The 25,378-nt window shown below is 33.3% G+C and overlaps 1 protein-coding gene and 1 long non-coding RNA gene across 3 annotated transcripts; both read right to left on the reverse strand.

The window, feature by feature from the left end:
- Window positions 1–812: 812 nt before the first annotated feature.
- LOC120090379 lies at window positions 813–3,964 on the reverse strand. Its single transcript, XR_005485531.1, has 3 exons — window positions 3,737–3,964; window positions 3,471–3,600; window positions 813–3,358 (listed from the first exon to the last, which is right to left on the reverse strand). It is a non-coding gene; the product is annotated as an uncharacterized LOC120090379 (long non-coding RNA).
- A 4,904-nt stretch (window positions 3,965–8,868) lies between these two features.
- On the reverse strand, window positions 8,869–24,492 carry LOC120074647 (membralin-like protein At1g60995). 2 transcript variants are annotated; one of them, XM_039027847.1, is made up of 14 exons: window positions 24,007–24,492; window positions 23,259–23,321; window positions 21,906–22,340; window positions 18,776–18,857; window positions 15,987–16,048; window positions 15,706–15,800; window positions 13,861–13,940; window positions 13,071–13,154; window positions 12,511–12,627; window positions 11,582–11,662; window positions 11,447–11,456; window positions 10,427–10,518; window positions 10,261–10,337; window positions 8,869–9,733 (listed from the first exon to the last, which is right to left on the reverse strand). In XM_039027847.1, exons 1-14 carry the CDS (start codon window positions 24,157–24,159, stop codon window positions 9,257–9,259), a joined length of 1,908 nt encoding a protein of 635 aa, XP_038883775.1. In that variant the 5' UTR covers window positions 24,160–24,492; the 3' UTR covers window positions 8,869–9,256. The 2 variants fall into 2 exon arrangements, with proteins under 2 accessions (XP_038883775.1, XP_038883767.1); XM_039027839.1 differs by having other exon boundaries at window positions 11,350–11,456; window positions 11,582–11,667; window positions 24,007–24,488.
- Window positions 24,493–25,378: the final 886 nt, after the last annotated feature.

A 25,378-nucleotide genomic window follows, 5' to 3' on the forward strand; every position in this document is an offset into this window, starting at 1 on the left:
GACGACCTAGTTGAGGAGACGTATGAAACACTTAAGGAATATGGATGAAATCAAACAATTCAACCAAGATCAAATAAGACCCCCGGCTGCATCCATGGAAGTACTTCATTTGCAACTGGCAGTACTGCAACACTAAAATGTTGTTCAAAGGGATTATCTATGCTAACAAACGCAAAGGAGCCATGACCAATTTGACTTTATAATGCAGTACATCAACCAGGTCTTGATGGGAATGTTTACCCTTCCTCCTCTACCTCAACATTTAAGGAATCCCCTTAGATTCATGGACGAAGACCTTGCATTTGAACGCAGGGATGATGCGTCAGCCTCATAATTAAATTTGGGGGTGTTGGCCTTTTTATTTTATTTTAATTTCTTTTCTATGAATTTACACATTTTTTTAATTCTATGTAAATTTCTTAATCAATGAATGAAACTTATATCATTATGATTCTTGCGTTTGACTTTAAGTATTCCTCTTATACCCTCTTTTATTACTTTTGTGCCTTGCGTCGAGCTGTGATACCTCAATGATATTATTAATGTTTGATAACTTACATGTTTAGTTAGGTGTTGGAAATATAAGAATAGAACCTCATTGAATGAAACATATTATGGAGAGGTGGAGCTAAGGCATTTAGATCATAAGAGTATGTTAAGAAATTATTTTAGGAATACTCAAGGACGAGAATTGTTCAAAATTTGGGGGTGTGATAACTTGTAGAAATACAAGTTATTATTCTCTCAAAGTTGGAATAGTTAGGATCTTTAGTGATATAAATGCACTCATCATGAAACATGACATTTCATTCATATAGTAAACTCGTACAAAAGTATCTTTTTTACGTAAAAAATTGCTTCACTATTGCATCTCAATACAGAAATCAAAGAAATTTACTAAGTGTTGCAACCAAGGCCAATGCAAGGGGTATGCATCCGAGAATATTTGACGCATGAAGGGCACATTGACTCGTGCATTTTCTGTCAAATCGCCACTTGCAGGCATATGCATCTGACTGGCGACGTCTGAATATTTGAGAAGTGGCAGGCGACTGCTCCAAGGTATGGAATTTAATGCAAGTCCAATCACCAAGTTGTTGAGGTTTGCCTATATATAGAAAAGCCACCTTCAGAATCAAAGTTAGACAATTTAGAGCCATTCAGTTAGAAACTTTTCTTTTTAGCACCAGTAGATAGCATCTATCGTTTGCAAGCAAGTAATAGGGGTGAAGATACCATTTAACCGTTGATCAAGAGGTATTGTTGGAGAGAAGCTTGATAAAGATATCTTCTTCAACTTCTCTACCACATTGATTGTAGCAAGCATAAAAAACAAGCCAAAAAGGACAAGAGATTAGACTCTCTGGCTTGACTTTTACTTTTCACATTCATTTCTATTCACTATTTCATTTCATTAAACTTAGATTTTATATATAAACACTAGTTATCTTTAATTCAATCTCAAATTTGACCATTTATCACATCTTCATCTATTTACCTTTGAAATTGTATGTGTTTGTGAAATTGTCTGGCTTAATGAGAGTATGAAATTTGTTGCTTAAGTATCTCTGATCAGTTGATTAAAGTAACTAATAAGTTAAGTCACTCGAGAGAGAAATTTAACTATTGAACGCATTAAGTCAGAGCGCGACATAATTCTAGAGATAGAGTTGCTTACGTCTTTTGCCTGTGTTCTTTATGACCAACGTATGCACCCTAGAGATAGGATTACATGTGGCTTTCACATCGAGAGATGCTGAACTTAGCATGAACTATAGAATAGAATTTCCAATGCATAGAACATATATTTAGATTGTAAACAAGCATATTTATCATCTTCATCTCATCTTCATTGCATTCATATATATTTGCTAAACTAAACAAGAAATCAATGCATACTACTTACACTTAGAACTATTCATCCATAAATCCCTTTCTCCTTCTGGACTCCTATTTCTTCTTGCATGCGTGTCATTAGTTCCGTGTAAATAACCAACATTTCTCAAGTTAATTAGGAAAATTTTTTATTAGATCCAAAAACAAGGTCTGCATTTGAAGCATTCTAGAGACCATACGTTTGACCCTGGACTTACCAGAAAACTTACGTTAGATTTATAGTTGAGTTTGACTTAAGAAAACTTGTATGTATTCACAAGGTGTGTACGCATCCACTACCAATGCATCCCCTGATTCTCTTACCTATAGAGAAACCATTCTTTCATCCATCTCCATCCAACATATTCATTCATCACAATTCTCCTCCATCATTTTAAGCACATTTAGAATCAAAATCACAAGGCGAACAGGCGTGTTTAGCAACAATTTTAAAATAGTTAAAATTATTTTTTTCATTTTTAAAATGACTTTTAACATGAATATTCAAAATTAATTTTGCCGATGTAGAAAATTGCACTTAAAAGTGTAAAATTAAATATGCGCACACATTCTTCTTGCGTGATGGGTTTCTAGACTCAAAGTGGCAGTGACATGACTAAACTTAACCTATTTCAATCCTTCCATTATCCTCTTCTTTTTTATATACTTATTTATTTCTTGGGAGAAGAGACCTCATTTGGACATACCATTTTCGTTTTGGCTTGCTTACAAGGGTTACATAAATAATCATCCAATTACGGGAAGCAAGTCTTTTAAAGGCACATAGCTTACTCATTCCTCAAGGGCACTTTCATATAGTGAAAACTACGAATGTCATAGTCGTCTCTTGCTACTTGCATCCTCAAGAAAGAGGAGTAATCCTCTCCTAAATACTTATTTCTTCTCTTTCATTTTTTTTTCTCATCATTGTTTTCCAGCTAGATAAATAAGGAGGTTGGTTAGTTAAAGCCCTATACATGTATCACTAAATTGAGTGTTCTGATAACTTAACATCTATCACCAAGGTCTTTTGATGTAACAAAAATATAGGTCAAATAATACAACTTTAAGCATAAAATACCTAATGTAGATGAACAAAGGACTTAAACATGTATGAGAGTTAAGATTTTTTTTTAGTAAGGATAAAAATCATGATTATTTTGTTTAAATATTATCTCATGCAAAAGCAATCACAAGGAAAGTGTCTCATCAACTGTCCTAATAAAACAAACAAGCAATTAAGAAAACATGCATTTCAGATACATATAGTTCGAGCTCAGATGCTCAAGGACTCTTGTAAGATCACAGACAACATCCAACCAACTCTAACTTTTAGAAATTGTGTGTCCTCAGTGTGCAAAAATGATAAAGCATGGGAATAAAAATAAAAGGTAACAGAGAACTCCCCTAAAATTTTCAGAGTTCATAGGTTGCGGCGTGGTCTGATTTCCTTGTTGATTCTCCCTCATGTTCGACTCTAGGCCTCAAAATCATAGGAATATAGAGTGATAGAAAGGATCAAGCTCAAGTAAAATAAAAACAAACAAAACTAAACTAAAACTATGAAAGTAAGTAAATGTTTGACGCTTGATTACCTCCAATAAGCACAAATGTTTAACATCGATTGCTCAACGATGGTCGGTACAATCACTCATAAACGGATTGCTCCATCCTATAAGTGTTTTCAAAGTACTAGATGGAATCACCCTTGTGGAAAACTTTCAACTGATGCCCATTTGATAAAATGTATAATCACGCAACGGAAGCACTCAGAATCGATAAACTTTCTAGTTACATTTAATTTGAGTTTTAAAAGCATGCAAAACATATTTATCATAAGAGGGTTTCATAAAACACATACCTTTGATGAATTCCTCCAATCAAAATTGCTCCTCACGAAATCTCAGCTCCAAATATTCAATGAACCACCAAGAGATCTTCTCTAATATTCTCAGGCTTGAATTTGAGTGGTAGAACTCAAGATTGAAGTGAATTTGATAAGAATTGGAGTGGGTTTGAAGAGAGGGAAAAAGTTTTCTGCTGAAAACAATTTTCAGAAAAACCAGCCCCCAAATTCAAGTCAACTAGAGAGTTTTATCCCTAATGGGGACTGCAATTGACACTTCAATTGCAATAAATTAATGGCCTAGATGTTTGGATTGAGAAGGTGACAACTCATAATCCAAAATTGTGGAAAAATAAACTAACTCAATCCTATCTTCCAATTTCCATTTTGATTTTATTTAATCCAAAAAATAATTAATTTTAAAAATAAAAATTCAATTTCTCAAATTGAATAAAAAATTGGAAATTAATTTGATTTTTAATTAATTAAATAATAATTTAATATTAAATATTAAATTAATCAAACAACTAATTTATACGTGAATCCTATTCATGTAATTAATATTTAAATCAATATTTAAATATTATAAACTCTCCAATTTCGTTTAATTTTGATAAATTAAATGTTAATTATATCGAATATAATATACAAATCTTAATTTGAAATTGAACAATTCAAATTCAAACCCTAATTTATAATTTAAACATTTCAAATTGAAACCCTAAGTTCAATTTGAATGCTTCAAATTGAAATCATTTCAAATTCACTCAATTTACTGATTCAAGGTGTTCATATTTTAAAAGTTAGTAGATGGATCTTATGGACCTACAAATCATGAACTCCAACAATTTGAGATTAATTGACTAAAACATTTTAAACCGAATGAATCAATATTCGTTAACTACCAAGTTACACCACTATAGCTCGATAGTTGCACTCTTCTCACTGTAGATATATTTGTGTCTACCTAATTTAACCATAATCAGTAAATCGATCATTTACAAGTTATTCGTAATAACGGCAGGGTCAAATGTTGTTTTACCCCCAAAGTTACATCTTGCTCCTTAAGTTCCACTTATCCTCTAAATGAACAATTAGTTTGTGATCCAATCACTAAACCAAATCCCTCTCCAGCCGATGAGAGGGTGGGGCTCCTTGTCAAGACCTAGATTCAACACTTAAATTAACAACCTTCCTTTTATCCCTAAATTGGGTAGACATGAATTCCTTACACCCTATGTCCCCAGCTATCTACCCAGTCTTACCCCTGAAATGGGAGACTTATTAAGCCGGCGTTATTGAGCCAACCCTCACCTATGCAAATCTAAGAATAATCCTGAATAAACAGGAGTTCATAATCAGCTCAGGATTAAGATCGAGTTACCTAGGTCATTTAAGCGAAATAGTGAACCCTAAACAGTAAATATCATTATAAAGTAAGATTGACTTATTTTTTGGTCCGATCTTATGCAAACTCATCGCATAGGATGCCCCCACTTCTCATATTAATACATGAACAAATCAGGATTACTTCGTTTGTAGCACCTTACAACAAATTGTAACAACTACAGAGTGGCCGCATCCGATAGTGTTACCAGAATAAGACACCCAACTTTATTCGTATACTATAGACCGTTTTTAGCTATTCATTCAAACTTGATTCATTTTTATGTCTCCACATAGTTCAAGTATTCATATAATAGCCACGAATCTTAGTTTATTGAATTTAGTCTTTAAAAGTGCAATTTACAAATTCAATAACAACTTTATTGAATAAATATTGAATAACATTTTTATTGATAATAGAAAATGTTTAACTTTACAAATTGTGAGTTTTAAGACATACAATCCAACACCATCTACTTTGAACATCTTTCCTGTCTCATTGTTGGTCACCTCCACTGCACCATAAGGATAAAATTTAGTAACTCCGAAATGACCAAGCCAACGAAAGCGAAGCTTACCTAGCATAAGCTTGAGATGAGAATCAGACGGCAAAAATTTCTGGCCAACTTCAAACTATTTTGGGGTGAGTATCCTGTCATGGAACGGTTTGATTTTCTCTTTATAAGTCAGGGACTTCAGCAAAGTCGCTCTACCCATGACTAACTTGCTGCAAAATGATATGAACTTTGACTTCACTAGGATTGCAAACAGGCCTTTGACCTGTTGAAGAAGACCTTGACCAGTGCACCCATCATTCAGCCTCCGTGATGGGATCTCTCGTTCGAGATTATATGCAATGTAAGTAACTATGATGTTGGTGCAGCCTTGGGACAGAAGATCGAAAAGAAGCATAATGTGATTTATTATGCTTCAAGAACCATGAATTCTGCCCAATGTAATGATCCGAATACGGAAAAAGAACTCCTATCTGTTGATTTTGGTTTAGAAAAATTCAGATCTTACATTATTGGCTCTAAAGTAATTGTTTACTTTGATCATGTAGCGTTGTGATACCTACTAACAAAGGAGACCAAGCCTCACCTACTACGATGGGTTCTCTTGCTTTAGGAGTTTGATGTGAAGATTAAGGATCGTAAAGGCTCTGAAAATGCGATGACTAATTACCTGAGTCGGTTGGTGAGAGAAGAAGATTGTCTACCCTCCGATGGAGACTTTCCCGGTCAGACGCTACTCTAAGTTGATTGTATTTCTATGACTCATTGGTATATGAACCTTGTTGATTGTATTGTCACAGGTAACTTGCCTTTAGATTTGAGTAAGAGAAGAAGGGATAAACTAAAGAGCAAATCTAAATATTATATTTTGGAGAACCCATATGTCTGGAAGTTTTGCTCTGATCAGGTATTTAGGAGGTGTGTTTCCAACAATAAATTTGGTGGCCATTTTAGCCCAAAAAGAACTCATAAAAAAGTGTTAGACTTAAATTTACACGAGAAACTTTTAGCACTACAGTAACACATACTACTTCTAGATAGTATTTAACAAACTCTATTGCGAAATCTTCTTGACCTTAGCCTTTCAATGGGAGGGTAGGATTCATACCAAACATCCATAACATAATTGTTTGAGAAGAAAAACATTTGTTTTCTTCTTTTCTTCAAACAATTATTAACCTCCAAGTTTTTTTCTACAATCTTTATACTTAAACGTTGAGAGGCATTGCAAAGTTCACCTTAAACATGTATAAGGTTACAATTTTCACCTTATGATACTTTTGTTCGAAGAATCATTCAAAGAAAAACAAACTCTCAATTGGGTTGAACGAGTTCTTTTTTCTATTTTTTTATTTAATGATATGAAATAAATCGTACCTCAACATCAAAGTTGAACTTTTGTTTTAAAAGAAATTAAGATTGGAAAGATTTATCCAAATCGATAAAACTTGCAAAATTTCCATTTTCATTGAACTGTTTAGAAAGATTTTTTGCTTATTGTTACAACTAGTGGATACAAGATACAACTAATTGGACAAGAGGTAGAATTGCAACATTTGTTAGTCTAGAATTCAATCACATTTATCAACATCGTGTAAAAATGGTTGTTTCCTTTATTTTATTGTTTTTCTTATGAAAAAAAAAAAGGACAGTTTTGTTTCCTAATATTTTAGGTCTCGTTTGATAATCATTTGATTTTTTATTTTTGTTTTTTAAAATTAAACCTATATCGGCCACATTTTTTACAATGATTTATATCTTTCTTAAATATAATGGTTGAATTCTTAGCCAAACTCAAAATAAAAATAACCTTTCGAAAGCACTTTTTTTTAGTTATCAAAACTTGACTTGGTTTTTTAAATCATTGGTGAAAGATAAATAATAAAGAAAAAAATTTGAATATAGAAATAATGTTCGTAGGTTTAATTTTCAAAAATAAAAACAAAAAAAACAATAGGACCTTAGTGTTCTAAAATTTTATTGTTGTCTAGTGATGTCCACTTGTTTGTTGTCTCTGTTGCTATATATATATATATAATCAGTCACATGTTTAGAAAGTATTATGCATGCCTACTTAAAATAGATTAATTCCACTTGTATGCGTGAACATAGTTTAAAGGGTCAAAACACTACTCACCCCCTAAAAGTCAGATTTTTTTATTCCTCTTGAGGAGGAGGAAAAAAAGAAAGTCTCCAAAAAAGGCGTCCTCATAGGTAAATACGTGCAACTTCTTGGTAATATCTACTTAAATGTCATTTTCTTTTAACAATACATGGGATGGAAGGATTGAATCTCTGAAATTTATAATACATACTTAATATCAATTGAGTTAAATAATCTAAGATGTCTTTGGATTTGGGTTTTGAAACCAGCAAAAGGTTCTCCAAAATTAATAACTGAAAATACCATCTAATCTAATAATTAAAGTTTCGTTTGGTATTCATTTGGTTTTTGCTTATAGACACTATTTGATCTTCAAATTTTTTCCTTTGTTATCTACATTTTATCAATGATTTAAAAAAGCAAACCAATTTTTGAAAACTAGAAAAAGTAATTTTTAATAGCTTATTTTTGTTTTTGAAATTTGACTAAGATTTCAACCATTACACTTAAAAAGATGTAAATCATTGTAAAAAATTAAGAAAAAATAAACATAATTTTCAAAATAAAAAATAAAAAACGAATTGTAACCCAACAAGATCTGAATATCCCAATAGACAATTCTCTATAAAGATTTTAGATGAAGTACAAATTAGTTCAATGAATATGACTTTCAAAGTTTAATAAACACCTGACATTATTGCATTTCTTGGAAAATAGTAAACATAAATTTTATCACCTCATTCCAATCACACATCTAAGAAAGTTCAAACTTTGATAATCTTCTGGTTCATGAATTTTCAAAATAGTCCTTATTTTTTTTTACAAGTTCTTAAAATAATTATCATTCTAACGAAATATTTGAATTATTAATCAATTTCCAAAAACAAAAAAGCTTATTACAAATAATACACTTTTTCCAAAGCTTAAGTTTTGACAACATTTGTAAAATATATATTACAAAAATCACTAATCCCCCGAAAATCAAATGATTTTTAAAACAAACCCTTGTTCATTTCAAAACTAAATAATATCTTTTAGTGAGAAAAAATCTTATAATCTTAAAACTTAATGGACAGAATATAAATCATGTAAACAGTAAATGAAAAGGGGAAAAAACATAAAGTTTTCACCAAAGATATAAGTTTATAACAATAATAACCAAAGACAAGCATTCATTTGACAAAATATAAACCTTGCTAGAAAGTGTTTCCTTCATCTTTTATACCATTTTTTCAACATGTGGAAGTACCAGTAAACATTTTTCTTCTTTCTATACACAGAAGAAACAGGATCCCCTCCCATCATAATGGCTTCAAGTAGATTTTTTTCATTGCTATAAACAAAAATAAAACTAAAGGACAGCGTTGTAACACAAACAATTAGATCAATATCATTCTACCTACCTTTCTTCTTTTCTTCTCCATTGCTTCCCCGTCGCCGCTCCATCCCCAAATCAATATTCAACTTACATACACTATTTGAGGAATATCAAACACCTAAGGATCAGTTATCAATCATGAAAATCCAAGACTATTGAACATTCTGATTCCCATTGTTTTCCTCAGTAGGTGATCCTGTATAAACTTGACCATTGTTCCTTGAATCTCGGAAAATTGATCGTAACGAGTTAATACCTTCAGATGTGGCCCCTCCTAAGATCCAAAACAGCAGAGAACTAAACGAGTTCGCATTCCTCGGTTGCCCAAGTTCATGCTGTCCTGGAATTTGAATACTGTCCCCGGCTCTATCGAGACTATTGTTTTCAGTTTGCTCTAGAGGATGGGGAACTTCTCCAGTCACACCTCCGGGTCCAGTGGGTACGGTTTCAGATGTAGGTCTCAAATCATGTCCAGTGTTCAGATCTGTATTTTGTCCACTGGGATTCCTGGTGTTTAACCTTGTGATATGCAATGTGGAGGCAAGAATAGTAGAAGAGGTAATGTGGAAGTCTGGATGTTGATGTATCTGAGATCGTCTATTCTGCATGAACCTCTGCAAAGCCGGTACCTGTATTGGAGTCGCATAAGCAACTGGTCGATTATATTTTTAAATGAGTAGTGAATATGCAACAATATGTGAGAGAATGACAAGACATCATACAAGGAAGCCAAGTGCATGCCTGTGTAAATATTTAAATTTGATCCGACTTCACTTGGAGAACGTAAATGGATTAACTCTTAATAACGCTCTCTCAAGTCATGTCCAGAAAACCAGTAAACAACAGATCCAATTCCCCAAACCAACGGCTATCTCCTGCTTGATATATACTAGCAACTTAAGGCCTTTTGGAATAACTTTTTTTGAGTCATTTCAAATATCCCCCTAGTCTTAACCAACCTCAACTGACATAAAAATGTGTGTAAGAGAAATAAGATAACAGACCAAACTGACTTTGAGAATTAGTTGTAAACCCCCAGGTCCAAGATTCGGACCAGGATTGAAATCTTATAATTCTTATAAAGACACTGATTCTAATACCATTTTCTGAAAATTATGTAAACGTACTTAATTAAAGAAGATGGAAAATAGTTCACCTCAAAGCGGTTCCAAAAATATAGAATCAAATGCTGCATAAAGGCTGCAGTTGTAGAAAGAGCCAAATAGGAAAAACCTGAAAATTTTGTGAAGATAGAATTTAGGATCTGGTTAACTATAAGCTATAATACAAGCCCACAATGGTTTAATAGATAAGTGGCATACCATAAGCATACGAGAAGAAATAAATATGAAAAACCAAAAAATAGAGCAGAAAAAAGCGGGGGAAAAACTTCATTGATATTGGGGTCCGCACACTGCAGGAAATGCAAACAATGATATTAGAATTTGTAAGAGCTAGACACAAGTCATTTATGTATTGTGCACGGCTAATGCAACCATGATTTGACTGTAAGCTCTAATGCAGAACTAGTAGATTTAATTATTGAATAAACCACAAGAAGCAAACTTTTATATTAAGTTATCAAAACTTGACATAAGAATTAAAAATTTTGGTTATACACACCCTTACCACTACAAACATTTGTCACGGTGGATGAATGAATTACCCCGCCGTGTTATACTTGGTCAAACTTTATTAACCAAGGAACTCAAAAAGGAAAATGCCATCTTATTTTAATTTGGACCAAGTACTCCTAAAACTGTAAGAGCAAAATCCACGGTGAGATTAGCCTTCCAACCTTGCCCACCACAGCCAGATAGCCAAATCAAATAGAGGAGCTCTCACCTAAATATTTATTTTAACTCTATATCTAAATGACATCTAATCTAATTATTAAATTTTAACGAAATTTCTAGTGGACTACCCACAAAATCTGGCCTAAATAATATTCTTTAATTTACTCCATACAAAACCACTATAGGTTTCTCCAATTGTGTCAAATTCCACAGGAGACACAAAGGTGTGTTTTTTCCTTGGAGAGGGCAAATAATATTCATTATTATTCTTATTTAGGTGGAAAATCTCTCTAGTGGAGTTTTTATGGGCTTGTTTTTGCATACCCTCCCATTCTTTCATTTTTTTTTTCTCAATGAAAGCAGTTGATTCTATCAAAAAATTAGCTGTCCTTCCACAGGAGATATACACTGTGTGTGAGAGAGAGAGAAAGAAAGAGAGAGGGGGAGACCTAATCAGTGTAAACAATTCACTTAACCACACCAGAATCAAGACCATGAAAGCCAAGAGCTGATCGTCATAAAACTCAAACAGGAAAAATAGTATACCGATCATAATCTGCAAATGTAACAATAGATTATTAGCATGAAAATCCTCTATATGGACCACCAAATAGTAAAACAAAACTAGAAACATAAGCAGGCGTACATATCAACAGTAAAGCAACAATCTGGAGTGCTTACTGGAACAAAGACAAGTGACTCGATTACATGCACAAAGATCAACTGAAACGTTGGGAGTTGATGTCGAGCATGGTGTTGAAGCTGCACTGCAGAAATTAAAAACAAGACTAAACCCATTATATTTCAAGATAATTAATGCGGCCTTCCTAGTTCCTACTCTATATGTAAGAATGGATGGAAATATTCATCAACAGTGCAGGCAGACCAGATATCTCAGAAGCCAGACATAAGAAAGTTGCTGTCTAAAAGAAATATTTATGATGTGGTCCGTTGGATGCAGAACTCCACTCGATCAACCATTTTACTACAGGCAGTCAAAGAAAATTTTGATATAACCCAAGTCTTTTACCACAAATTTTATCTAACGCCACCATTTCTGATGAATGATGACCCCATCTACAAAATCCCTATGTTGGATGTTCGATAGAGTTGCAACATTTAAACTCTATTTTTTATTGTAATTATATATAATCAGTGACTACGCACGTGGCACCATGAGATGAGAAAGTCTACTGAGTCCTTAATGTATTATGTATGTCTAGTACCCTACGGTCACTGCCAGTCTACTTTTCTTTTCTTTTTTTTTTTTTTTATATATCCGTGAGTGTCTGAACCAACTTACACCCACCTCGACTAATTTCATGGGACAACCCGCCTGACCCTACAACATTTGGGTGTTGAGAAAATCCATAGGATATTAAATCCTAAATAGTTAGCCACCATGGATTGAACCCATGACCCCTTTAGCCCTTTGGTGCAACATAAACATATTGAGTCAATAGCAGGCAGTAGACAGGAGAAAGAGGCTCTCTCCCTAAATAAAATGTAGCCATCCAGTAAAGCATGCCACACACGAAGCTATAAGCAGTACAAGGAAACAAAACTTTTCAGAAAACCCTAATTTCATAATGCAAATGAAAGAAAGGAACCTGTAAACTTCAACATGCGAGTCTGTGTTTCCCTTAATGTAAATGACACCGACATAGTGGTAGTGAAGAAAACGAAGAGTGACATCATGAGCACACCACACTTGGTCACGAAGTAGTCTGAATGGAAACAAGATGTGAGAACAAATACTTGGACAAAATGGGCGTACAAAAAACAAGCCCCAAAAACAAAACAGAGAGGAAAAGGCAGCTTTCATAATCTAAAATCTATATATCTACACACAGACTGCTTAGGAAATGACCAAATGAAAATAACTAAAATTAATGCCCACGTATTAAAAAGGCTGGAAAAACTTCCTAGTAACAGATCCGACCTGTAAACATTTAAACTAATTACGTTGAGAATGGAATTGAGCCCTTGATGGTTGAATGGTAAAAAAATCTTTAAAAAATGCCCTTCTGGACTTAACTCTACTTAATATATCGTAAAAAAACAAATACATGGAGAATGATAGAGAATAAACATAAACCTTCATCAGTTATTAAATCATCATATGAAAGGATCATATCAATGCAGTAAAAAAAAGGATAAATCAACGAACCTCCAAATCTGGCAGGGCCCTCAGGCGGCTCAAATGCATAGCTAAGATTGTAAAACTCCTTCGTTTGGTAATTGTAAAGATAGCCTGCAAGAAATCTAAACTTAGCTGGAGATGCAAATGATGGTATACATCCTCTTAAGTAAACAATACATTAAAGATTCTTCATATGATCATATCGAACAAAGGTACAGAGACATCTAAAGAGGAGAAAAGTTTAGTGGTGACAGAGTTTCAAGCAATTCCATGAAGATTTGTCTTATGAACATAAACTAAAATAATGGCCTCATTAACTTTTTTTCTTTTTCCTTTTCTTGTTCTTCAGCAGAACTACAAATGTTGGGTGGGGATTTGAATTTTGATCTAAAGGCAGAATATCAATACCTTGATCATTGAGCAATACTAAGGTTGGTCACTAGTTTAGGGTTACAGGCAAATCATAATAACTCATAAATAAAACATAATCAGTCCTAAGAAAACCCTCAAGATTAAACAAAAATTTCCCTTGTACATCCTTTCATCTATCTCAATGAAAGTTCGGTTTCTTTAAATAATAATAATTAGGGGGAGAGAGAGAGAGAGAGGAGTTTAAACAAAGATTATGTAGGTCAAAGATTACTCTTTGCACTAAATCAATTACTGATGGTAATTTTGATAAGTTTACAAAATGGCAATTGAAAATGCAGAAGAGGAAGGAAACCAAGTAATTTCAAATAAAAGTAAAACACATGCAATGCACACATAACACTTTCCACCATAACAACGTAACTACATAGAGATAAATAGTTATTACCTTGACCTGGAAAGGTCAGTAAGCTGTTCATCAAGATAGTATCATACCCAACAAATCTGTTTATGAGAAGTTGCTGCCATCTGCCAAGAATAATCATTATAATCATTATGATCATTATTAACATGATTGTGACAATTTGAAATAATTATTTCTCTGCACAATTCTTATTTAAAAAATTCACAGCAAGCCGGATAAGATTTTCAATTAGTTCAAAAAAGAACAAAAAATGCAGCTATGACAAACAAAAATACGAGCAAAATAGATGACTGTTCTTTTTTTTGGGGGGGGATGAGAAACGATCACACTGAATTTCATTGATTTCATGAAAATACAGAGAGGCAAATGATGCCATGGAGATGATTACATGAAGTAATTCCAACGTGTGGTAAGAGATGTAAAAAATATATGAACCTATAAATGAAAGACTGAGTCAGATAGAATTCTAAAAAGAAACTCAAATTTATCTGCTCAACATAAATACCGAGATGCAAAAAGCTAACAACTTGTTAGTTTGCTTCAAAAACTTCTTAACATTCATTGGTATTTGTTAGAACACTTGGTCTTACTAGTGATTATATTGATTCAAAAGAACTTGAGGAAAAGCCCGTGTATTCAAGAGCATCAGTAATCGCTCCCCTCTAGAACTACTGTTCTAGTCAAAATACACAATAGTAATCCCACAAAAAATACCAGGCATGTACTAATAAAGCAACCTGCCACCGCGCATTCTTACACAAAAATGTATCAAGCAAACTCTGGCCCATTAAAGGCTAGGCCCACAGTCATTCCCCTTTTTACCCCTTCTAGTATTTACAATTGGAGGCCTAACAGTATCCCTCCTTCCAGTGCCCAAGATGTTGTTCCTCGACTGCGCATGTTAACAAAGCCACGACAACTAATTGTTGAGATCTAAGGTCCTTCCATCAAGGCTATATGTTCACGATTATGGCTTGAAAAGAACCACGAATTCTTGTTGGTGCCTCAAGGGAGCCTTGAGAATTTTTTTTACCTTGTTTCTGAGCCTCAAGATAAGCTCTTCAGCTCATCAATTTTTCACTATTTTCTTTTTTATAACAGTTGGGATTTTCTTTTATGGTATCTTCTTAGTTTCTAGAGTGGGAGGATTCCAAATCATCGTCAAATCTAGTAGCCGTCTCTTTTACACCAGCGAAAAATTAACTAATCTAAACCACATTTGGGATATAATTGAGAAAACAATTCTGTTTTAATTTTTGAAAAAGAAAACATGATGCACCAAGGTGAGGAGGAAACCTTTATGTGAGAAAATGCTTCAAAGTTGTATTAAATGTGAGGGGGGAGTTTAGTTTAAATAATAAACTCCTTTTACAGTCTAGATTAAAAGTTACCAACGGTAACTTAAATTCAAGAACCAAGATTACACCCAAGATTTGCAAGAAACAAGATTTCAAACAAATGTTCTGAAAATTAAAATAAAACCTAAAGAATCAACAAAAAACTAACAAGAAAAGACAAGAAACAGCCTTCTGTTTTCATGAAATACATCAAAACATGTTCAAATGAGTAAGTTGATAGCGACCTATGCCCCTTTGTCCTCCTCACCTTGTTTCCCCTCTGATCAGAAGAGGACAAAATTTATATACGTGGTTATCTAGAAAGAAGGGTTATAGAGACGGAGGAAAAAGCTAACAAAGGTCCATTATCATAATCATGAAAAGTACAAAGAACAAATGCAAAATCTTACTATACAAATGAGGTAAAAATCTTAACTTGTTCCATGAGAATACGAACTGAAATTTTCTACAGGCGTCAACAAACATAACATTCAACATTCAAAAAGTAGATTCACCATATCAATAGATATACCTGTTTCCAAAGCATGAATGTTGAGCTGGTATACTTATATTCACTGTCTGTATATTATGCCTAGACTTAGCTCCTTCTGGTAATAAAAAATATCCCTGCACCATATGAACCACCTTATTGCCAATAAGGAATAAAAGCAACTTGAAAAGCATTTAGTGAAAAGTACTAGAAACCAGGATTAATTCAAATAAACGAAAATAATAAACTTTCATATCAGAAAACAGAAGCATTCTAGCAAAAGTTATAATAACAATAATAGATGGAAAATATAAATAAATTACCTTTTCCCTAGTATACAAGTACGTTGGTTCAAAACTTTTACTTCTTCTCACAAGCCATTGCACTGAAAAGAAAAACATAAAGCCAAGACACCAAAACAGGCCATCAGCAATATCTACAATAACTCCATCACTACGTAGCAAAAATCTAGAGTATTTGCTAACAAGCTTTTAAATTCCAATTTCATCCGTGCATTAAAGGCTTCATTAGGCTTCGTTTGGGATTATTGTAGCTTTTAAAATAAATGTTGTCCAGTTGTGTTTTTAGAAAAATCTGTTGCAAATTGAAGCAAATTAGTGTTTGGTAAATTTCAACTTTAGACCTCAACAAGTTGATTATAGTGTTTAGTATAAATACTAAACTATTTTCTTTTAGATATAATAACTATAATAAACCTACTATTAACATATGTATTTTTTTATAATTTATAACTTTTTAGATAATTGTTTTAAATGGTATATTTTGTTGATCTAGATTAATGGTTAAGAATAAGAAATTTTATTTTAAAAGAAAAATAAGTATGGTGTGATTTGAAAGAATTGGTTGCATTCAACTTATGAAAAATTAAGAGATAGATTTTGGTTATTTAAGAAACATGGACGAAAATATTGTCATTGATGTAAATATCGGTAACTCAAATTAATGGATAGATCAACGGATATTCTAGGAAAGATCATGGATATCACGAAAATTTATTAAAATATTGTGAATTTTTTAGTGAAATTCTAAAACAAACTTATTTAAGTAATAAACTATGCCTTTAAGCAAATAAATCAATAATTAGAAGCCAAAGATGATTGTTAATGGAATAATAGGTAATAGTGAAGACCGAAAAATGATCCTAAACTGAATATTTCATTAATAAAGTCTAGGTCATACAAATAGAATGTCATATACAAGATTCAATAGTAGAAAGTTGACCTAGGAGGTACTAGCTCAACATTATCATAATATAATTGATAATGACCGTATTGCTCCAAGTCATAATATGTTCAAATTTCTTATAATTGAAAATATGTCATCCATGAGCATCAACATCAACCCTAATGCTATCAATGATTCGATAGGAGGATACCTTGGATCCAACCATGTTCCATCAAAAAAATAATTAGAAGTTACAAGATTCAAAAAGTGTGTATCTTTAATATATTACAAAAGGTAAAATCAAATTTTAATACAAAAAGATGAAAAAAATAAAGGCAAGAAAACATACAAGAGGTAAAGTGAGGACGGAGATTATGGACTAGAGACAGAAAAAAAGTAACAACAAAATATAAATTATACAATATACAAAAATGGAAAAAGTATATAGTGAGAATTTTTAAAAAAAATAGACAAGGGGAGAGATGATGGTTGTGAATGATGTTGAGAAAAAAAAAACTATTATTATATAAGAATAACAAGAAGAAAAGTTAGAAATTGAAAAAGAAAAATTGTTGAGAGAATAAAAAAGAGAAAAATAAGAGGAGAGAAAATAGGGACGGTAATGAAACCATTCTGAAAAAAACTAAAATTTACTCCCGTTGGAATCGAAACGGCGCGCGCTCAAGCATGTTGGCATGACCATCCACCAAGGAGGCAATCAAAACGTTTTGACATTACGAGAAGACTTTGTTATATATTCTATATTCGCTACAGGATAAGGGGAAAAAACCCAAAATATCGCCAAAATATTGGCGATATCATCAAAATATTTGGTAATATCACCGATATTTCCAATATATCATTGACTTTTTCGACGATTTACAGTAAAGAATATGTTGCCCCTTGATTTCTCTTACGGTACCTCGATTTTGGCAAAATTTCGTGAGTTTTCATCCTTGGTGAGAAAGATACTAGATATATAAAATAATTTTTAATATCGAAGGATAAATTTGAAAATTGAAAATTTATTAAAAAGTGAAATATGATTTTATGATAATATAAAAGCTGGGAGGGAATTAATTTGAAAACGGCCTAAAAATGAACGTGTGTTTCAAAAAGTGATTTAAATAGATTTAACTCCAATATGTTTTACTAACACAAAAAACAGTTAAGATTCTTTAGAAATTACTTTTAACCCTCTCAAAGTCAACCCCAAACGCACACCAAAGGCACCATAACAATGAAGTAAGCTGTAATTAATTACAAAACTATCAGAAGTATTGGATTTATCTTCAAAACTATTTGTGTTAAAAGTTCAAATGTACCAAATACTAGTTTATTTCATACTACATCACACCAAAATTTTTAGTACTAGGAATTATTTTGGCAGCCAAAGAAATCCCAAATAAAGCTTCGGTCTCATGGAACCAAAGGTTCCCAAATATTCCAACAATCATATAACTCCGATAGGATTTTTCACCTTGTGGATTATGGAACATGGGAGGTATAAGATCTTGTTTGCTTCAATATTTATTCTTGGTAACTAGATATTAACATTTTTATAGCTACTCTATTTTCTTGATTCTAGCCAATTTAAAAGCATTTCAATGATCTACTTGACTAAAATTTGGACAAATTTCTGGTATTCAAGCCTTATCTATGCATTTTATAGGAATGAAATTNTATATATATATATATATCATATATGTATGTCTATGTTACTTATGTTTAGAACTAAAACCTTCAGAGGGTATAAATAATTCTGTCCATGCAAAAATCAAATAACATGATCATGGCCACAAAACCAATTATGTCAAAATACAAGGCTAGTTTTCTATGAATGGTCTGTGTCAACATTAAAAGAAAGCATTTCAAGTCATTGCATCATCACAGAAAACATACAGACAAAGAAAGTAGCCTTATTAACCTGCAGCTGACTGGAGCCTGTCCAGATGAAGAATGTGCGACCACTTGGAGACATCAAGACTCAAATTTATCCCTGCAACATTCTGCACTAGCAATCAGGCAAACAGCGACACGTGTTTGAAAGTAGTTCTGTTTATAAGAAACATCTCATTAACAGCAAGGGAACCATACAATTAGGAGGATAAGATTGCAAGCAGTAACTAAAGTTTAAAATGAATAACAGCTACTATCCAGGAGTATTAAAAGCTCCAAGGTCACAGTCTAAGGATTAAGGAATAAGGCTTACATCATATTATTCACCATAAACCGAAGCATCAACATATATAAAGCCACAAATTTGAAGACTAATACTTTGAGGGCTAGATCCTAATCACTTAGGGCATGTTTTGGCCCAAGGAGTATGAATTGGTGGAAGTGTTGTTAACTCTCACTCCTTGTTTTACCAAAAGAGTTTTAAGCTAACTGTAGTCCCACGATTAAATAACTCAGACTTAACTACTTTCCAAATTAAACAACCTCACTCCTTCCTCCTTAAGCAACCAAGCATCAACACTTTTTTTTCATTTTTTTGATAAAAAGCACCAAGCATCAAAAGACATGAGCCCAGTGAACCAACCACACACTAGTTCTCCAAACTATCATCTAAGGGTTTATTTACTTGCTTATGGTGAGAGGTCCAAGCATTTTGTTCTTGACCTTCTTAAGGCTAAAACTCAATGAGGGTTGGATTATAGTCATACTTCAACAAAATAGATCATCTATTTCCTAATCTAAATTTCTAAAAAGCTTTGAGTTTGAACCCTATCAAAGATCGGCTTTTGGAGGTGCCCTCAAGTGGTGGTGGTTTATAGAAAAAGCCAAAGTGCTATGGACTATGGCTTCTAAGACAACCTTGTGGCTTGTATGGAAAGAAAAAAATGTTAGGATCTTCCAGATAAGTTTAACTCTTTCTAAATACTTTTGTAACCTTGTACAGTTCCCAGCCTCTAATTGGAGTGCCCAACACAAGCTTTTTTTGCAATCACTCATACCATCAACTTAGATTGGAGGGCCTTTATGTAACCTCAAAGAGAAGGGACACCTTGTCCCCTTGTCCATTACCTTGGGCTGTTCTAGTACATTTGATGTCTCTTCTAATTAGAGTTGTGGCTTGTTTCTTAATTATATGTATATTAAAAGAAAAACCCACTTTTTGGGTTTTGTGCAAATTTCTAAACCCACAAGGGAAAGGAAGTGGTACAATTCTGATATAAGATTAAGTACTTCGTTACCTATTTGCTTAAACTTTTGGATTGAGTACTAAACTTTTTTTTTCTTTTATTGAGTAAACAATTGCGGGGGTGGGGAGTAGGGAATCAAACCATCGACCTTTAAGATGGTAATTTGGTGCCTTATTAACTGAACTATACTCGAATTGGCAAGTGGTGATTTAAGAGGCAATCAATATAAAGAGGTCTCCAAGGTTGTGACATGTGAGACAAGTTCTTGAAGATTTATTGCCACATGAAAAGGCTAATTTTTTCAGCTCGTTGACTTAAAGTTGTAAGAGGAGGAGAATAAAGTTTTCGGAGGACAGTTTATGAGGTTTCTTTTCCACAATAAAAGCACTCGAGAGGTTTGTAGCAATGAATCCTTGGGATGGAACTTGGTATTTAAGAGACAGCTTAATGAGAGAGGTTCAGCAAGGCCATGGCGGGAATAAAAAAAAAAAAAATCAAAAAACAAACATTCTAACCAGAATGTAAATAAATGCATGAGGAAGGTGCATGCCTCAACAATGGACCACCTTTTTCCAAATCTATGTTCAAATTTCTTTTTCCCCATTCCTTCACCCTTCCTAAGGTTTTTCCCTTCATATTATAAGATCTATATGACCCTAGTGGAGGTTAAATTCTTGATTTGATACCTAGCTTGATAAAACCAATTCATGCAATAGAATCCAATCGTGGCTATCTCCCCCACTGCTTTATTCTGGGATACACTACTGCCAAAATACCAACAGCATATTTTCTATCATTGTCACTTCTCCAACAGGTCACATGAGATCCAAGACTTGGTGCAATCTCATAAAAAATTCTTTCAAAAGAAGCGCTAAGGCCTTATGGATAACTGCTGCCAAGGCAACTTGCAGGGTTTATCCAGCTGGAGAGAAGTTACAGTATTTTTTTATGGGTCCTGGGTTCATAAAGGCAAAAAGATTTCTGAGGATTCAATTTTCTTCCATCCAATCAACCTATCTCCCTCTTGGTTCAGCCTTTTCCATTCCAACAATGAAACTATCCAACATTTCTTCTTTGATTGTCCCACATCTATAGGGATTTGGACAGAATCTTTTACTGCTTTCAACTGGACTGTTGCTTGCCCTAATGATACACAGAGTTATTAATTTGTTGGACACCTTTCAAAGCTGACAAAAAAACGTATGTGGTTTGGCATTATTTGGTGCTGTTTTGTTGAATGGGATGAAAGGAATGATAGAATCTTCCAGGAAAAAAACAAGACGACAAAGGACATAATTGACACTATCATTCATAATGCTTTTTTTTTTTTTTGTGCAAAGATATACCGGCCATACATAGTCATAATTTTTCTTTCCTTATTTCAAATTGGAAACACCTTTTGTACACCCTCTAATTGAGTTGTTTTTGTATCCCCATTGATAGGGTTCCTCTTGTACCTTTGGACATCTCATTCAATCAATGAAATGGTTTCTTATAAAAAAAAAATAATAAATTAATAAATAAAAGAAATTTCTAATTTTTGTGTTGGACCCAATCTATTTAAGTATTCCATAAGAATTAAGATAATGTGGGGAAATGGAGTATCCCAAGTACCACCTCCAAGAAATCATCCCCCTTTCCCAGTTTATCAATTAAATGGCTTCAGAATTCTAGAGCAAAAAACAGGACAGCAGAGGAGAACAGGAAAAGAAACCCCGTTATTTTATTTGAAATAATAATAATAATAATAATAATCTAATACGAAAAGGAAGGACCTTCTGTGAGCTTCTTTACTTTACATTGCAGTAGTAGAAGAATAGTAACTCAATAAAATATTGAAACTAAAATTGACCAATAAAGGAGCATGCTTGAACCTTACAATTAAAGTAATGCCATCAATAATTTACTCACAGATAGCTTCCACAAGCTGGTCAGGATCTGCTTTGTATGTTTACAAATAAATAAAAACCGCCGGTTCCACCTTCTACCAAAGTGAACAATCGCTGCCTTAAAAGTCTCCTTGACTGATATCAGAAAACTAACGTGGATCTCTTCTTTTTCAAGTTTGATGACTGTATCATCAACTGCTGCTTTTGAGCATTGATCCACACCAGTATTCTCTGCTTGATGTTCTAGAATCTCTGTATCTGATTTCCAGAGCTTTGGTGCAAACTTACCCCTTCTAGCACCTGAACCAAACCAATTTAACCAAAATTTGGCAGCCAAAAATGTCAATTCATCTCCATCATTTGCCACTTCCAAACTTTCTCTCACATTTTCCCCACGAGGGACACCTTCAATATTAAGTTCAGAATCATTTTGCGACCACAGGCCTGCAGTTGTTATCTATGGAAAATTACACAAGTTTAGATTTATACACTAAAGTAGATGTAAGTATGCACGGAAGATAAAAGGCAAGAAAAGTAATTTAAGATGTAGATTAATAGAAATTTATAAACCAAAAACAAAATAATCAAGAGTATAAATCCAAGAACATAAACTAAAGAAAGTAGAGCACTTGAGCGTTTCCAGTATTGATAATCATACTGAAAAGCAAATCAGGATTTTACTACTGAGAAATAAAATTTTCATCTAATTCCAATGTCCAGTCTCTAAGAATATCTGCCTCTTCTTGTCAGTCAGGAGAGAGATAAAAGGAACAAACATAAAAATATACCATGATTGGAAGACAATTATTAGGACTAATCTATATGTTTGCTTCTCGAAACCTTGTCATAAGATAGGATTAAAATATTTTTTACATTTATTTATTGATCAAGGAGATGGTTAAAAAAACCCAACAAGAGTTCGAAAAAAGTCGGAAGAAATTTCTTAGGCACAAAATAAGAAATTAGATTCAACAGCAAACATTTTCTAAACAGGAAACTATAACCTCGTAATCAAAGAGAGTAAGACAGAAAGAAGGAATGACAAATTGCTAAGATGCCAATGGGACAAACAAAAAAACAAAAAAACAAAAAAGGAATTGCATTGGCAGAAATCAGAAAAGTATCACAGTTTTTTTCTTTAAAAAAAAAAAAAAAAAAAAAGGACATGGTATTCTTAGAAATAAAAAATCCACATAGTAAAAATCTTTCATGGAATTATATGAGTTTTTGATAATCTCTCATTCTTATCAAAAAAAAAGCCTTAGAAGAAAAGCCATGCCAACATTGGTCCATGAAATTCTTGCTCTCCCAAAAACCATCAATCACCAAAAGCAACAATCGGTTCAAAGTTTGACTGCTTGGAGACAAGACTTACCTTAATTTGAATAAGTTGGGCTTCTGTTGTCTCAACTCCAGAGAGCTCACTGGAACAACCAGGCTTTGAATGCAGGAAGAACAAAGCTTAATTAAAACAACATAAAAGACTAAAGAACTATCCCATAGTCCATACATAACAAGAAATGGCCCAAAAAATAATTAACAAAGAGGTGGAGAAGCTATATGTCTACCACATGCCTAACCCATGTCCTAAAAACTAAAGAGTTCAACTCAAAATAGAGTCTCTACATTTCATTATCTTTTAAGACTCATTTTATGAACTCAAAATAGAGAGCCTTGAAACCAAAGCATTCAACTTGAAACCCAAACTGTTTAAATTCGAACATTCTGAAAGCATGTACTACAACCAAATTATGACCTTCCGACTTCAATATCTTCATTCTAAAAGACTCATCCAAAATCCATAAAGAAGACTCTATAAAGAGAACTGAGAACACCCATAATTGAACTGCCACGATCTAACACATTACACCACAGTTTGCAAGACTCAAACTGATTCAAGAAAAGTATGAAGAAGAAAAAACCCATTTCCGTAAAGCAGAACTAGATTAAAAATAAATAAATATAGACGAGCAGTGTCACTCAATTCGAAAACAACCAAGACCATCATAAATCCAGCCTAACCAACTGATGAACCCTAAAACCCACGACTAAAAAGCATTGCAAAATAAGAAAGCTCCCAAAATACAGATACATAGAAATCAAATCGTATTGTTGAGAAGAACCTGCTGTACGTAGTTCGCGTGCATGACCACAAGAATACAGAACAAAGTAATGGCTATACAGAGATTCATATACTCCAGAGTGGCTCTGACTTTGGGAGTCAGCATCTGGGAAAAGCGTTCTTGAACTCGAATAAACGTTTGTTCTGGATCCATCCTTTTGCCCTATTATCCAGAAATCGAACATCAAAAAGCTCTGGTATGAGTTTTTCTTCTTCTTCCCTTCTTCTAGGAAAGTGATGCAAGGTTTTTCTTCAGAAATCGATGTTATTGCTGTTATCAATTCAACCGGAACGATTCCTGGAAGCATTTGATCGTCATCCTTGATCTTCCTCAAAGATTTTTTTTTTTTTTTTTCTTCCTTTTCTTTACGAGGAAGATTATGCTCTCATCCTCCAGAAATTAAAAATTAACCATGCATATCGTACAAGATTGTCTTGAACTTGACTTATCCACCTTCCCAAATATTGTTATTTTAAAATTTTTAGGGTTTGTTATTTTAGTTCAATAGATGCAGAGGTAGAAGTAGAAGTGAGACATCGAACCTTTGATAATACATTTCTAAAATTTTAAGTCTCATAAGTTAATTTATGAAAAGTTTATATAGTTCTTTGTCAAAATTATCTCTAATTATGTGTTAATTTAGTCAAAATTTATTTAATTGGCATATTGAAAAGCATACCGTTAATGTTAATGATATTACCAAAATAGAGGTGCTATTTAAAGATACAATGACACATAGGACATGTGTTGCCCCAATAAGTAGTATTTGGAGAGTTCTATTTGTTTGACCCAAAGAGTTCGTGACTTATATACTATAGACCTCATCACGATTAAACAACTTCATTTCTTGCTCTAAACATCTTTTTTTAGTACAACAAAGGAAAATGGGAGAATTAAGGGGAAGACGAATCAACATGGAAGGCAAAATCTGCCCAAGGAGGCTGATTGTCAATTCGAAAAAACCAAATCTACGAGCATGAGAAGCTAAATCATGACCGACGAAGTTACTCCTGCGGTTAACTGAAATGAAGTTAAGGACAAAATCACCGCGATGGAAAACACAAATAAAATCCATGAAAACTTGAACCTCATATGTGTATTTAACTTTTCCAACCAAGAGATTTCAAAGGATTAAAGAGCCTGATTTGGCCCCAAAAGGAGAAATATCAGCTTCAGGGGTTTTAGAAATTCCCTTAAACATGGCAATAGGCTCAACGAGCTCAACAATCCCTACGAAAGAAAATGGCTTTTGATAGGACACTACAAACATCCTTAGGTATAAGTACACACGACTGACAAGTAATATAAAATGGACAACTTGAAGTATCGAATTCCAAGGGAATGAAGTACAATATATTAGTTTTGAAGGGTT

The sequence above is a fragment of the Benincasa hispida genome, chromosome 1, assembly GCF_009727055.1.
Source record: "Benincasa hispida cultivar B227 chromosome 1, ASM972705v1, whole genome shotgun sequence".
NCBI lineage: Eukaryota > Viridiplantae > Streptophyta > Magnoliopsida > Cucurbitales > Cucurbitaceae > Benincasa > Benincasa hispida.

Bases quoted from the DNA above. Each gene is read 5' to 3' on its own strand.
- LOC120074647 (XM_039027839.1), bottom strand. From the start codon at position 24,159: ATGGATCCAGAACAAACGTTTATTCGAGTTCAAGAACGCTTTTCCCAG. The intron at 11,457-11,581 runs GTAAGCACTCCA...TTACATTTGCAG, and splicing joins AGTCACTTGTCTTTGTTCCA to ATTATGATCGGTATACTATT. The intron at 10,519-11,349 runs GTCTCCCCCTCT...CATTTCCTGCAG, and splicing joins GAATTGTTTACACTGATTAG to TGTGCGGACCCCAATATCAA.